The sequence below is a fragment of the Microtus oregoni genome, unplaced genomic scaffold, assembly GCF_018167655.1.
Source record: "Microtus oregoni isolate MIOR12 unplaced genomic scaffold, Mior012 000002F_ref0000024, whole genome shotgun sequence".
Classification (NCBI taxonomy): Eukaryota; Metazoa; Chordata; class Mammalia; order Rodentia; family Cricetidae; genus Microtus; species Microtus oregoni.
The window spans coordinates 45,871,893-45,888,724 of NW_024543061.1; the positions used below are offsets into that span (position 1 = coordinate 45,871,893).

The 16,832-nt window shown below is 33.6% G+C and overlaps 1 protein-coding gene across 6 annotated transcripts in view; it reads left to right on the forward strand.

Annotated features, from left to right (window-relative positions):
- Cntn6 (contactin 6) overlaps positions 1 to 16,832 on the forward strand; it is a 355,535-nt gene that overhangs the window by 313,360 nt on the left and 25,343 nt on the right. For all 6 annotated transcript variants that reach the window (XM_041634298.1, XM_041634331.1, XM_041634320.1 and 3 more), the window contains 3 exons: positions 14,621 to 14,796; positions 15,140 to 15,257; positions 15,854 to 16,012. In XM_041634298.1, coding sequence (XP_041490232.1) covers positions 14,621 to 14,796; positions 15,140 to 15,257; positions 15,854 to 16,012 — 453 coding nt within the window. The remainder of the gene's footprint in view (positions 1 to 14,620; positions 14,797 to 15,139; positions 15,258 to 15,853; positions 16,013 to 16,832) is intronic.

The following is a 16,832-nucleotide window of genomic DNA, read 5'->3' on the forward strand; positions in this document are numbered from 1 at the left end:
CATTTTCTTGACTTTCTAAAAGAACCAATTCTTTGTCTCATTGATTCTTTCTATTATTTTCTTTGTTTCTGTTTTACTGATTTCAGCTCCCATTTTGAATATTTCCTGCGATCTAGTCTTCCTTGGTGAATTTGCTCCGTTTGTTCTAGAGTTTTCAGATGTTCTGTTAACTAACTAGTGTGAGATTTTTCCAGTTTCTTTGTGTAAGCATTGAGTGCTATGAACTTTCTTCGCACCACTTTTAGTATTCTTATTTTCCAAGAAATTATTTCATATAAACTTACATAGTTTATAATTGCATAAATTATATGCATATATATATTCAATATATGTATATAGATAGATAGATAGATAGAGAGATAGATAGACAGATAGATAGATGTATATACATGTCTATATATACTCATTGTTGTTCCTTGCCTAATTCTAATTTTTGTTTATTTCCTCTTTAAACTATGAAATTATTTATTATTTTTCTGGATTATTTGCATATTATTTTAAAGAAAATGGATAGTGGTGACTTCCGCTAAACTGGAATATGTGGACCATGATTACCATGATTACTTTGTGCTTTGAAATTAAAGGACATCCATCCTAACCTATGGTAGAATATAACTCAAACACTGCATGTATATTTTAGTGTATATGAACATACTTTATCAGATAATCTTAGTATGTCCCAAAATATTTAGTATGTCTCAAAATATAGTAACCTTTTTGTTTTTCTGTTTGTATGCATGATAAGCAAAAGCATGTAAAATAAAGATTAAAATTTTCCACTTCCAATTAGCTTAAGTTACAGAAATAAAGTCCATATCATACCCATTTCTGTTATATTTTTGGTGCTTTGAGCATTACTGGGGAACATCAGCTTTGATATTTCTGTGTTTTCTTACCCTTGTTTGTTTGGTTACTTTTCTGGGGACATGACAGTAATTCAATTCCATGTCTATCTCAGTTCCTCCCTTTCATGTCAACTTAACTGCTACTGGGTATCATTACTGTGTTGTTTAAATACCACCTTTTTCTTTTGTTAAATATATCCCCTTGTTTTTATATATTTAACATTCCAATAATTTCTGAAAATTAACTCCATAAGGAAACAGCTTAGAAAATGCCTTTATTTTATGATTACCATGATTAATATTTTTCTTTGAAATACAATTCTGGATTTTAATGGTTACTCTTTGAATTTCATGATGTTACCATGTCCTGAAAACTGAAGACATTTGGCTTTGTCATCCCTTCATTCTACTTTCTTTCTCTCTAGCTAGGACTCTACTTTCTCCTGATATTCCATAATTTCAAAATGGTGCCTTGTAGTTCAAATTTCTTTTCTACTATGATATTGAACACTTGACAGGGATTTCTTAAAATCCTATAGTTCCTGGATTGGGCTATCTTCTATAATGTCATAATTTACTTCATCTTATCTTCTGAATTTAACTATTGGATTCTCTAAAGTAGTAGTCTAGCTTACATCTATAGTTATATGCCGATAACAAGCATGCATATATATTTTCCTCTGTTCCTGTTTACTCCTAGTCTTTATTTAATTCTATTTCAAGTTTAATCTTCTGGAACAAGATAATTTTGTTTTTTTTAATTTTTTAATATTTTTAATTTTTGACTATTCACTTATATATTATCTTTGTATGTTCTTTCCAGAAAGTATTTCCTGGAGCATTGTTCCCATTTAATATGAATGTACACTTTTCTTCCCCAAACTGATTTTTCTTCTTTCTTTGGTTAACTTTCTATGCTTTATCAATAGCACACAAAGATCCCTTGTGAGTTTTAGCTATTTATTCATAGGTAAGATAGAGTTAATAAAAGTTTTATCAGAGTTCAGATAATATTTGGGGTTTACTGATATATTGCTCTACAATCGAGGTGGCCCACCAGGCTGAATATAATCCAACTTCCAAAGATTACTGTTACATACTTTCTTGTTTACTTATTTGGCAACTCTGACCACCAGTGTCCTTTCTGACATAAACAGGTCTTTCCATTCTTCAGCAGTGATGAAAAAAATGCAAGAGATCATATGTGAAATTTTCTGTAGGGTCCCCACCCTCAATTGTGCCTCAAAATTAGCTGTTTGTATTCTTTTTACTTTGTTTACATTACTCAACCAACTATCACAATAGCAAAATGAAGTTCTTCTTTAAATTTTGATCAACAGTGAAGGAAACATTGTTTGGGAGTTAATGGAACATTAATACTCTTCATCACCATTCTCTGTCTGATTTCCTTTCATAGTCATCGTGATCACCCCAGCAATGAGTCTTATTTTCTCAATCAAGTAACCCCACAAATACCAAAATAAGGAAAATTTAAAAAGTCCCTTTTGAATAATCTTAGAGGGCTGCCAGTATAATTTTCCCTTTAAAATAGTGTAAAACATGCGAGATGAACATGATTTTAAGTGTGCTCTCACACATAACTTATTGCCACAGTCAAATATTAGCATGCTTGTCTGCATTCCTCCTAATAATGCTTTCATTTATGGTGACAAAACCCAAAGCTAGGTCTCTTATCAAATTTCCAGGCCACACTAAAGTGTCACTAACCCTGTCACCCTGCAGATCACTAGTACACTGTGTTTACTCTTCATAATTATCAACTACTTTTTTTTTACTTACCACTATCAAGTGCATCTACATTTCCCCTACCAATCTTCTCCTGGTATCCACCATTGCACAGAATGCTTTTATATGTGTGGCAATCTTTGGTTCTTCATATAAATTAGTTTTAGGAATATTTTTTTCTTCCTGGAAACAATCCTATTTCTCATGTCATCCTGGCAGATCTATGCTGTCAGAAATGAAAACACCTTTCTTTGGTCATTGGACTGAATAATATGCCAATAGAACTCTGGCGACACAGTCTGTATTTTCTTTATCCTTCCAATGAACGATAGGTACAAACTATGCGTTTATATTTTAACTTTTGTGAATAACACTGCAATGAACATAGGAGTATAAGAAGACCAAAGTGTGTTGGGTAATATGAAAGTTCTCATTTTATGTTTTTATGGAACTTCTTATTGGTTTTAATTTTTTCCTAATTGTTGTATCTAATTAAAAATATAATGAAGAAAGTGTGTGTTACCTATACTTCACAGCCTCTTATCTCTTGCCTTTTTGTTAAGAGCTCTTCTAAAAGACTTAAGTTTTTAATTTGTATTTCTTTGATGATGAGTTTTAAGTATCTTCATAGATACTTAGCCATTTATATGTTTTCTTCAGAGAAACTGTGTATTTACTTACAAGTTGAACTACTCCCACATTAATAAAGCTCTCATTGTTTAAAAAACCAATTCCATGGGTTCACCTATATGTTTTTCTTTGAGTTCTCCTTATTTAGCTTCTCTAGTATCACGAACTATAGGCTCAATGTCCTTTATTTATGGCTAGAAACCAATTATGAGTGAGTACATCCCATGTTCCTCTTTTTGGGTCTGGCTTACCTCACTCAGGATAGTGTTTTCTATTTCCGTCCATTTGCATGCAAAATTCAAGAAGTCCTTGTTTTTTTACTGCTGAGTAGTACTCTAATATGTATATATTCCATACATTCTTCATCCATTATTCCACTGAAGGGCATCTAGGTTGTTTCCAGGTTCTGGCTATTACAAACAATGCTGCTATGAACATAGTTGAGCATATACTTTTGTTGTATGATAGGGCATCTCTTTGGGTATATTCCCAAGAGTGGTATTGCTGGGTCCAGGGGTAGGTTGATCCTGAATTTCCTGAGAAACCACCACACTGCTTTCCAAAGTGGCTTCACAAGTTTGCATTCCCACCAGCAATGGATGAGTGTACCCCTTACTCCACAACCTCTCCAGCAAAGGCTATCATTGGTGATTTTGATTTTAGCCATTCTGACAGGTGTAAGATGGTATCTCTCTTTTTTTTTTTTTTGGTTTTTTCAAGACAGGGTTTCTCTGTGGTTTTGGAGCCTGTGGGGGGGGGGGTATCTCAAAGTTGTCTTGGATTGCGTTTCCCTGATCGCTAAGGAAGTTGAGCATGACTTTAAGTGTCTCTTGGCCATTTGAAATTCTTCTGTTGAGAATTCTCTGTTCAGAAAACACTATCCTGAGTGAGGTAAGCCAGACCCAAAAAGAGGAACATGGAATGTACTCACTCATAATTGGTTTCTAGCCATAAATAAAGGGCATTGAACCTATAATTCGTGATCCTAGAGAAGCTAAATAAAAAGGTGAACTCAAAGAAAAACATATAGTCATCCTTCTGGATATTAACCTTCATCAGGTGATGAAAGGAGACAGAGACAGAGACACACATTGGAGCACAAAACTGAAATCCCAAAGTCCAAATCAGGAGCAGAAGGATAGAGAGCATGAGCAAGGAACTCAGGACCGCGAGGGGTGCACCCACACATTGAGACAATGGGGGTGTTCTATCAGCCAGCTGGCCTGGGTCTGAAAAAGCATGGGATAAAACCGGACTTGCTGAACATAGCAGACAATGAGGACTACTGAGAACTCAAGAACAATGGCACTGGATTTTGATCCCACTGCAAGTACTGGCTTTGTGGGAGCCTAGGCAGTTTGGATGCTCACCTTACTAGACCTGGAAGGAGGTGGGTGGTCCTTGGACTTCCCACAGGGCAGGGAACCCTGATTGCTCTTTGGGCTGAGGAGGGAGGGAGACTTGATTGGGGGAGGGGGAGGGAAATGGGAGGCGGTGGCGGGGAGGAGGCAGAAATCTTTAATAAATAAATTAATTAATTAAAAATTATATATAAAAATAAAGTCTAAATTTTAAAAAAATATGCAAAAAAACAATTCCAAAAGAGTCATGTACTTGCAAAAATATATAGAAAAAAAGCTTAGCATCTTAAAAATTAGAGATTTTTAGAAACTTAGGGAGGGGATCACATTTCAAAGCATATTTTAATGTTTCTAGTCTTTACAAGTTATCTTGTAAGAAAAATATATCGTAGAAAAAGATCACCTATTTAAAGTGTAAATAGTGCACTACAAAACTTTTTATTTACCTCTTAGCAACATTTCCTGTCATGTTATAAATATACAAAGGCAGAGTCCCATTTTTATATGGAGAGAATGCACTCTTTTGCACATTGTGGAACTTGGGGTGGAATTGTCATCTTCAAGCAGTCATCTTCAAAAGATTATCACACACAAATAAAGATTTCAACCATGTCAGTTGTGTAAAACAAAATAGAATTACAAAACATAATTTATTCATTATGATCAATGTTATCAAACACACATTTTCTAACCTTTTTGGGACTTCTAAATTGTACTGAGAGATCAACACATGTAATATTGTCCTTGGCAACTGATATAGAGAAGAAATTTAATTAGTCTTAAAAAAAACAGATTTTATGTTTCTGACATGTTTTATGTGTTAAGTTTCCCTGTCTACTAGCAAGTTCATAACTGAAAATGAATTATGAAAAATTATTGGCAAACATGTTTTTAAAATTTGAAAAAAAAATATTTATCAAAAGTGATCTAATTTCTATGAAACTTTCTTTTATATATCTGAAAAGCAAGATGGGTATGTGAAATTATTTTGGTGTGATGACTTTGTGTTCCAAAGAAAATTTTCAAAAATGGCTACTACTGATATTCCAGACTTTCCCATTTGTAGGTCGGACATGCTTTACAACGTAGTTAGTTTTTATTACTTTAGAAGCTATGTCGAAACTGTTTTTCTATAATGTGTAGAAGAATTTTCCTTCCACCTACCATTTTATGACTGTCTTCTCTTGTAGATAAATTTTAGATATACAATAGAGCTAGAGGAAATAATAGAGCTTTATGTCATATCACCCAGTGTAGAAATTAAACAACTAATTTCTAAATTTCTTTCTTGAATACCTTTACTTACTGACCCAACACTTATCCTATTTAACTAGAGGCAAATTCCATATATATTATATTTCATCTGAAACCACTTCTGAATGTATTTTTAAAATATTTAGGAATATTTATTTAACATAAAAGAAAAATAGAGTTAGTGTCATAAAAATTGAAGCTTTTCCTCTAATATTGAGGGTTCTAGTTTTCATGATCATCTCATAAATATTAATATGTGTGCATTCATCACATATGCTGTATGTTCACATGAACTTCTCATTCCCTATTTCATAAAACATGTTAAAGTTATTAAACAAATGGAAAGCATTATGTATCTTTAAAGTATATGATTTCTTGAATTAGTATGTATCTGTATTCTAGGAATTTTGGAAATTTCTTTACACTAAACTTTCATATGCAGCTCTAAGAATGCAATTAATCACAAAATTAATTCTGGGGAATGCTGAACCATTGTGTTTACAAGTAAAATTTTCTTGACAGTGCATTTTACTGACAGTGAAATTTTCCTGTATCCAAGGTATTAGTCACTTTCTGATGTTCTATTTAAGAAAGTGTCAATTGTCCTAAACGGAAGTGTTATTCAAAATTTTTATCAATGTCTTCTCAGCCTAGCATTTGCAATAACTACACAAATTGACTGGAGAGGCTTCTGAAAAGCCCACACTCAGGGATCTCGCTTGAAATCTACTGAATCGGTATTTTATGTGGGAATTGAGAAATTTGCATTCTGAACACATTCAACAAGAAAATCTTGTGCTTGCAGAAATTTCAGCATCATTTGCCTAGACATTCAATGAACATGGATAGTATATGCAAGAAAAAGGAAGTTATGTGAAATGGATTATTTTATCCTTTTTGTTTCACGATGAAGATGCTTAATGAATCTGAAAGTTTTACTAGTGGTAGTCTAGTACAGTCCAATTCTCTTCATTTAATTTGTATGATTCAGACTCTAATGCACTTACTAATTAACAAATTGTAAGAAGCATTTCATTATAAACTTCAAGTAACATAAACTTCTCTGTTGGAACATACCCACATTTAGGAAAGGACTAGAATATATGAAAACGTGCATTTTTTTCTTTTTTCTTTTGCTTTGAGTATTTAAATAAATCTCCGAGATGCTTGACTTTACTAACATATTCAAGATTATACAAATGAAAAAATTAATGGATAACAAAGTTCACTCTTTTTCCCCTGAAAGTAGTCATAAAGACTTTGCATATTTGTTTAAATCAAGTATCACTCTTTATTTCTGCAAATATGATCTTGCCCTTTGTCCTATGTACATACCATGAGTTTTCCTCTGGTGCTGTGCATGCTTGCAAAATGATTACTCTAAGAGAATAATTAGTGCTCCCTGATTGTTTGGAAGTTACATATATAGTGTAAGGTTGGTTCCTATGCGGTTTGGAGAGGGGAACATGAGACCCAAATCTTGCTTTGTCTACACAGGAGGATTCTTACAGGTGATGCCATGCTCAGTTAACCACACATCACTTTTTCTTGGATAATGTGTCTGTCTATACAGTTATTGTCTCTGTCTGTGTACATGGCAGTTACTTTTCTCATTGCTCTGATAAAATAGTTGACATTATCAACTTAAGGAAAAAAGTATTTCTTGTGGTCACAGTTTGAGAGGATATAGTCCATCACAGCGGGCAGGGCATAGGAACAGAATTCAGTCATTAGTCAGAGTGTACAATAAAACAAATACCAGTGTTGCCTGACTTCCTCATTTCCCCCTTTTGATCTAATCTAGTCTCTTAGGCCATGTTATGGTAGCACCTGTAATTAGGATGCATTGTTCCTCATTAAAACTGTTTAGAAATACTTCAAATATATGTTCAGAAATGTGTCCCCAAGTGATTCCAAACCTATTCGAGTTGAAAATGTGCAGGTGAAACTCATAATAAACACCCCATTTTTTCGTATATCATTAGGGCCGATGCTTACATCATACTTTCAATATTTCACATATCTTTCAATAAAATTACACATTTCTTTTTTAAATATACTTTAATAAACTAAAATTGCATGTATCTATATATCACTGTATGATGTTTTCATTGTTATATTATTAAATTAAGCTTATTAACTTATCAGTCATGTAATACTTATTGTTTTTAAAATAGAATTATGCTAATTATACTCAGAAAATCTGAGTAAGTGATATATTGTTATTAACTATAAATCCAGTTGTTGAATAAGCATTCAAACATTATCTTCCTATCTAGATAAAATTTAATCCCTATGAACATCTTGTTCTCTTTTCCCATCTTTCCAATCCCATCAACTTCTAGTAATGCTGTTCTCTTCTTTACTCCTATGTAATGATATAATTATTAACATGGTATGCAGGGCTTGCTCCTAAGACACTCTACCCAGTCTCATGTTGTTTCCTGCTAAAACATGTATCATACTTGTTTTCATATTCCACTGTTGTCTTAAATTTCTTCATCTGCCTATCACTGAACTTGTTTTATACTTATGTCTAATATCTAGTGATGTGATATACCCCTGCACATGAACATGTGAGCATGGTTATACTCTTAAGCAGTAGCTCAGGAACTGGGTACTGTTCCCGTAGTGCACACATGAGAAGGTAGCCCATTGTGCAGGTATGCATGTTTATGCCTAATGACTGTTGGGGAAGCTTGGTTCCCAAGTGGGCGGGTAGGCACATAGGGTCTACATCCATGTGGGTGGATGTGATAGTGGGGACAGCAGCAGAAAGCAGCTGTGGACAGCAATAATAGGTTCAGTTGGAAGGATTCTGAGAGTCAGCTCCTGCCTCCAGAGAAAGAGTCAGCCAGCTTGCCCAGATCTTGCTGTGGCAATTTCAGAAATGTTAATTCTCCATTCTCAGCAGCAGGGTATGAGCTGGTAGTACACAGGCAACAAACTTTGCCAGCAAAGTTTTACAAATAAAACATATATTTATGTTTGGGTGGTGCAATAAAGTGTATCATACTGTTGCATGAATTCTTCAAAGAGTTTAGAAAAATCCATGAGTTCTGAACACTTCTACAGCATGACAAAGTTAATATCCACAGGGCTAGGAATAAAAATTTAATTTCAAGATTATTTGATACAAGGAGAAGAACTCTATTTTTATATGAAACTTCAGGAAAAGCAATTATTAATGAGTTTCTCATTGTAATTGAAAAACCCACAATGGAATGAATAAGTGACATTTAAACTAATACACAAATCATAATGCCATGTCAGCTTCCTGCACAATGTCCACATCAGAACAAATTTCAAAGTTCTCTCATATACATTTACCTGAAAAGATAAATAAAAACTTGAGTAATATATTTCACAGTGATAAAAGATGAAATTATTTTAGAATAAATAATACTCTGCATTTATGTGTATATTAATAGCTCATGTTATGAAAAGCAATTTATCAGAAGTTCACAGAAATATTGCGGTCTAATACTGAAGTTCATAGCTCTAAAACTGTTATATTGGCCTTAAAATTCCTTGGTAAGATAAACATAAAAAATGTTTATCAAAGAATAAAAAATAAAAAAAATATTTACTTGCAAAGAGTAGTGATGTAGCTGAAGCAATTACCTCAAATGAAAATAAAGTGGCTAAAAATATAGATTCCAGTGGCTTGATGAATTTATAAAAAAGCAAGTAAGAAAAATCTTAAAATCAAGATATAAGTTCAATAAAGTGGTATGTGTTTTAATATATATGAATTGATTGAACCACTCATGTATCAATATCACCCTTCTCAAATTTTATAAGCAGTAAAATATTTTAGAGAAAAATGGTATTAAATAGTTTCAAAAACAAACTTTTCATGTCGCTTGAGCTAAGCCCATGTTTACTGACGATATGGCCCAAGTCCTATGTCTAGGACTGTTAGAAGACTTCAAGTTAGCCGGGCGGTGGTGGCGCACGCCTTTAATCCCAGCACTCGGGAGGCAGAGGCAGGCGGATCTCTGTGAGTTCGAGACCAGCCTGGTCTACAAGAGCTAGTTCCAGGACAGGCTCCAAAACCACAGAGAAACCCTGTCTCGAAAAACAAAAAAAAAACAAACAAAAAAAAAAAAAAGAAGACTTCAAGTTAACTTTTCTCTCATGTTTTCCTCTGACTCATCAGTACTTTCCAGCATCTACCAAACAGACTTCTTTACACAGACACCTGATAAATGTCCTTGACAACAGGGCATGTGGCTCTTTCTTGCCACGTGTGAGTTTTTCTTGAGTTACTTTTACTTGCCATGAACTTCCTTGTTTAAGCAATCTCTTTTCTACAAAATAATCCCTCAAAAGTAGAACATACTAATGGAATTACTTCACACATATGGGGTTGCCAGAGTTTTGGTGATGTATACAATAACACAGTCTCATACATGATAGCCACCCTCTGTTGATACATTTATGAAGGTAAATATACAGTGTTATTCATCACTTTGTTTTACATCCCATCTCCCACAATTATTTGTCTAATTCTTAACAGAAGGATGGAGGGATGAAGAGTCCTCAAATAAATACTTGTCATACATTTAAAAGCTGGAGCAGTCTAGTGAAAGTATAACAGTTATATATCATACAATGATAACTTCTTATTCATGAAGCTTTAGTCATTACTGTATGGCCAATGAGGAACACATATAAAGAATAATTAGTTTAATTTTGCCACTATGCTGTATCTTAAATGGAAGAAGTGGTTGTAATTTTTAATGCTTGAAAATTAGTTAAAATGCTTAATGTAAAAACTTAAACAGGGACTGTTTGACTTTACCAACACATCTAATTAGCCAACTCATCTGCCTACAAATATAAATAAAATGATAGTGATTTTTTTCAAAGAAACTACTAAACGAAAACATTTCCTTATTAACAAAATTGTGTTTAAAATGTTAGAAATCACTTGATAAATGATAAATTGTAACAAAATTGATATGATGGAGGAAGGTCATTGGCCAATAAAGAAACTGCTTGGCCCTGTGGGTGGAGTAAACAGAACAAAATGCTGGGAGGAAGAGGAAGTGAGGTCAGAGACTCAACTGCTCTCCGCTCGGGAGCAGACGCCTCAGAGAGAGATGCCATGCCCTGCTCCCGGGATGAAGCTCCGACCCAGGATGGACTAGGCTAGAATCTTCCCGGTAAGACCGGTTCTCACAGATTATTAGAGATGGGTTGATCGGGATGTGAGAATTAGCCAGTAAGGGCTAGGGCTAAAGGGCCAAGCAGTGATTAAAAGAATACAGTGTCCGTGTAATTATTTTGGGCATAAGCTAGCCGGGCAGGCGGCCGGGGGTGCTGAGAACGCAGCCCCGCTGCCCTTATTACTTCAACTATGCTGTATCTTAAATGGAAGAAGTGGTTGTAATTTTTAATGCTTGAAAATTAGTTAAAATGCTTAATGTAAAAACTTAAACAGGGACTGTTTGACTTTACCAACACATCTAATTAGCCAACTCATCTGCCTACAAATATAAATAAAATGATAGTGATTTTTTTCAAAGAAACTACTAAACGAAAACATTTCCTTATTAACAAAATTGTGTTTAAAATGTTAGAAATCACTTGATAAATGATAAATTGTAACAAAATTGATAAAAAAAAACTCTTTAAATTGTAAATGGAAGCAATTGTCAAGTCCTCTGTTCAGACTGCTCTCTAATTTTGAATAACAGAATATATCTAACATAATATTCTCTCCTTTATATTCAGAAATGTAAGGTTCTCTTTCATTTTTACCACGGCTGATTCATCAAGTTACCTTAAAACCCACAAATATTGTGCTGGAGAGAGGACTATGAAGTTAAGAACAGTGGTTTTTCTTCCAGAGGTCCTAAGTTCAATTCCCAGCAACCACTTGGTAGCTTACAACCATCTGTAATAAAATCTGGTGCTCTCTTCTGTCTGTCATACAGGCAGAATACTGTGTACATAATAAATAAATCATGAAAAAACCCTAAAATTACTACTTACTATATCCAACTTTTATGTCTTTGCCAATATGATATTTTAATACAAACTAGCAGTTTAACATTTTTAGGCAAAATTGAGTGATGCATTGTTTCAGTGTGTCCCAGTTCAAATGTCCTTAAAAAATGGAGAATGTTAATCTAAATTTATATGCAAGGTCTCTCTGGTAATGATGAAAACTTGTTTTCTCTAACAGAGTCTCTCCAGGTGTACAAACCACTCTTAAGGCCAGAAGCCATGCTCGGGAATAGATCGCTAACACAAATTGAACGGAATGGGATTTTGGAGCTATTTTCATTTCATAAGGCTTTGTCTGAGCTTCTTCCTGCTCCTTCTCCTCCTCCTCTTCTTTTTTCTTTCTTCTTCCCCTACTCCCCTCCTTCTTCTCTTCTTCCTCCTTCTCCTCCTTCTTCCTCTTTTCTAATAGACCTTTTGCTTGTATATCATATAAGTACCAATCTTGTGATTTTAGGGGATTTCTATATGTTCCAATGAATGTGTCTCTATGTCTATATGTGTTTCTTTTGCATTTTCTTCTTGTTGCTTTTGTATTAAACAGATTTGATTACTTCTATTTTATCTTATCTCTTTTGTCTTTTTATAGACTCCTGTTTGTTTTTTAAAAATTATTTATCTTTATTCTATATCTATTGGTGTTTAGCCTGCATGCATGTCTGTCTGATGATGGCAGATCTCCTGGAGCTGGAGTTACAGACAGTTGTGAGTTGCCTTGTGGGTGCTGGGAATTGAACTCAAGTCCTCTGATAGAACAGCCAGTGTTCTTAACCACTGAGCCATTTCTCCAACCCCACCTGTTTGTTTTCATGAGAATCAGAACAAGAAATGATGTGGAATTGGGTGCGTGGGGAGATGGTAGAGATCATTGAGATGTTGGGGGAGGTGGAATCGTTATCATGATAGATTTTATGGAAAAAATAACAACAAAGAAAGAAATGAGGGATCTTGGTGTTGGAGAAGCCTCAGTGCTCTGGAATTAAAGCTGCATATTTCACTATAAATAACTAAAATGCCTATGAATGTTATTCTTTCTTATAACTCAGGAAACCTAGATTCATCTCGGAAATGACTTTGAAATTTTATGCCATGATGTAGGAGGACTTGTGGAACAAGTATTGGCCTCTAGAAAAAAAGAAATATTCCTAAGAAGAATGTTTCTATGACAGCTATATATTTTGATATCAAAAATTGTGGATTTACAAATAGAGACTCCCATCTTTCTTATTCACGTTTCAACTTCAGTTAAAAGAAAAAAAATGACCATTATACGCATTCTTAGTATAGGTTTCATTCAAACTTCTAAATATAAGCATGCAATTATAAAACTACACAACTTGTGGTGTATCTAGACTTAGAAATGTAATTTGTCTTATGGATTCTTAAGCTAATTAAGTATTTAGAGTAGTAGCTATGCATTTTTTAATATTATTGCTAGATATTTAGAATAAAATATAAAAATAGCATGGTTCCCTAAGTGTGGAATATTGTCCTATGAGATCTTTACTTTTTACACCTTAATTAAGAAGAAATGGTGTTTAATTTAAGAACTGTATCATTAATATTGAGAATTCCATATAATGTGTTTAGATCATTCTCATCCACCTCAAACCCACCGCCTCTAATTATCTTAATGTCCACCATATCCACCCATTCTATCCTCCTTAGCCTAACAACTTCATATATCCTTTTCATTCTTTTATTAATCTTTGAAAATAAAATATAATTTGTTTATGTTCTCCACACCTAACTCCTTCCAAATCCTGCCCATTTCCCTAAACTCAATTTCAGGTTATCTCTCTATCTCTCATTAGGAAAAAAAAATAAAAATAGAAAGTAATAAAATAAAAAGGAAAACTAAAATAAAAATAACAAAACAAAACAAAAAGCACACAAAAGACATGGAATCTGTTTTGTGTTTCCCAACTACTCATTTCTGGGCATGATGTCTAACTTGGAGTGTGGTTCATATACCCAGCGTCACCCCATTAGAAAAAATTAAATAAACTGATTTTCCCATTGACAACAGATATCTATCATAAGTAGCTTCTTGCCTAGGGCTAAGACTTCTGTATAGCAAAGATCAGTATCATTTGAAGCAAACCAGCAACCTACAGAATAGAATAAATCTTTACTAATTTTACATGTTAAAGAGGATTAACAACTAGAATTACAAGGAACAACAAAACAGAAAAAAAGCCAAAAAAACGAAACCAAACAAACAAACTGAAAACCCTGATCATTAAGAAAAAAAAAGATAATGCAATTTTAAATATACAGCATAGAACTAATCAGAAAGATCTCCAAAGATAAGCAAACATCTGAGAATACTTTAAAGAGAGAAAGCAAAGATAACTTTAATCTCCTTCCTCCGAAACTGATCAAGCACTCATAGTCCCTCCATAAGAGGGGGTCTCATGAACCTCTTCATGATCTGTGCTACAGTGTTGACTGGCTTTATCTAGTGCAATCAAACACAGTGTCTATGAGGTTCTCAATGAAGCAGCCTTGTCATAACCCCAAAATGCTGCTTCTCACCAGATCTCCCAATCTCTTTCTCTTAACATCTTCCTGCCCCTCTTCTGCTCTGTTCCCTCAGATTTGGGAGTGAGGGTGATACAAATGACTCATTTCTTTATAATGTTTGAAAAAAGGAAGATTTTTTTCATATTAAATAAAATGGTGTTTTGTTTTGTTCTTTGGGGCAAAACATTCAAAAATATGTGTTAGCATATTCTAAGTCTTTAAAGCATAATCTTTTCTCAACAGAGAGAACTGTCATTACAATACCACCATCTAAAATGGATGTTACAGTCGGTGAGAGTATCGTTTTACCCTGCCAAGTGTCTCATGACCCTACTATGGAAGTTGTATTTGTTTGGTACTTTAACGGAGATGTCATAGACTTAAAGAAAGGTGTGGCTCATTTTGAAAGAATTGGGGGAGTAAGTATCTAAAAATGTTAAGTTCTTAATGAAGCATGTTAAACATGAGTCCACATAGTCCATAATCATCCTCTCTGTCTTTATTACAGAAATAATCACAATCTGCACATAAAGCTGCATCTGTTTTTGTTTTGCTTTATTTTATGTATTTCACAAAAATACTTGTTTTCTAGATGCAATTAACAGGGATAAGAAGGAGATAAATTATAGAAAACTATAATAATCTTAATATGTCTTCTAATTTCAAAACTGTCTTATGTTTAATATCTACCCAGCTGTAAAGAAAATAGGACCTGCTGTGTGTGATTATTCATTCATCCAATTCTTTATTTTATGTCTACAGGAGTCTGTTGGGGATTTGATGATAAGGAATATTCAATTAGGACATTCAGGAAAATATCTATGCACAGTACAAACAACACTGGAACGCTTGTCTGCTGTAGCTGATATCATTGTGAGAGGTGAGCAGAAATGATGAAAGAGGGGTTCTATTCTTTATTCATGATCATAAACGTCCATATATAAATGGCAGCTGTCTGAGGAATTAAATGTGGATAAGGGGATGAGGGTAAAACAGATAATTTCCTGGTTTGTAAATTCCAAGAGTCCATCATATGGGTTCTGTGGTTATGGGCAATAAATGACTATGCTTAGCACAAAGTACCAATTCCTAAAATTTAAACTGGCCTACTATTTGCAATAATCAGTTACTGTCATAACAGAATAAAATGTATAGGATTTTACATTTGTCCATATTAGCTATATTTACTTGAACTACATTTGAGAGAGAATGGATATTAATTTTTAATTCAGCTCATCGTAACATGTTATTCAGTAAATACATTATTGCCTACTCTATAGAGATGGCCTTTCTAAGTTAATGGGTCATCTTGATTACACATCTGGATAAGATAGATTTTTAGTATTTAATCTACAACCATCATCTTGTATTCAGTAATTTACTTTACATATATTGCAGGTAAACTAAGATACTCTAGTCCTCACTTGATAAGTTTAAATATTTCCAACACACTTGTCATAAATGATGTTTTTCAAGGTCCCCCTGGTCCTCCAGAAGACGTAAAAGTGGAACACATTTCAAGTACCACTTCCCAGCTGAGCTGGAGACCTGGTCCTGATAATAACAGTCCCATTCAAATATTTACTGTCCAGACTCGGACACCCTTCTCAGTGGGTTGGCAAGCCGTTGCTACAGGTAAGTAACTTCTGAATTTGTGATGATTGTCTAACAATGATACTCATTGATTTAATATCTTAATTTGATAACCCTAATAAACATATTTTACAATACTTAATTTTTATAATAAAAATTATCAGCTATAACTCCAAACTAGAGATACCTCAAATTAATAACTTAATTATATACTTGGTAGCATTTAAAAAAAAACAAGAATAAATAAGAGAGTAGATAGGATGAAATAAACTCAGGGCTGAAATCAGTATAATGGAAATAACAAAATATATCATAGGAAAAAAAATCAATAAAATAAAGATGTATTCCTTGAATAAAAAATCAACTTTTAACCAAAATAACAAAAGGAAAGAGAAAAAAGATCAAATTTCAAAACTGAGAAGTGAAGAAGATATTCCAACAGACAATGAGGAAACTCGGAGAATCATAAGGATATACTTTGACAATCTGTGTTCTAGCAACTGGAAAACCTAAAGGAAATGAATTAATTTCTTGATATATTGGTCAAAATGAAACAAACCAATTAAACAGACCCTAAACCCATAGCCAAATATAATTAGTGATTAAAAAATATTCCAGCAACAACAACAACATATACGGCCTGATAGATTCAGTGCTGATTGCTTTAAGATGTTCAACAAAGAATGAATACCAATATTCCACAAGGTATTCAAGAAAACAGAAATTGAAAGAATATTTCCAAATGCTTCTTATGAAGGCATTATTAAACTCATGGCTAAACTATACGGCAATAAAACAAAATAAAAAAATCAAACAAAAAGGAAATGATAGCTCAACATTCCTTATTAACATAGATGCAAAA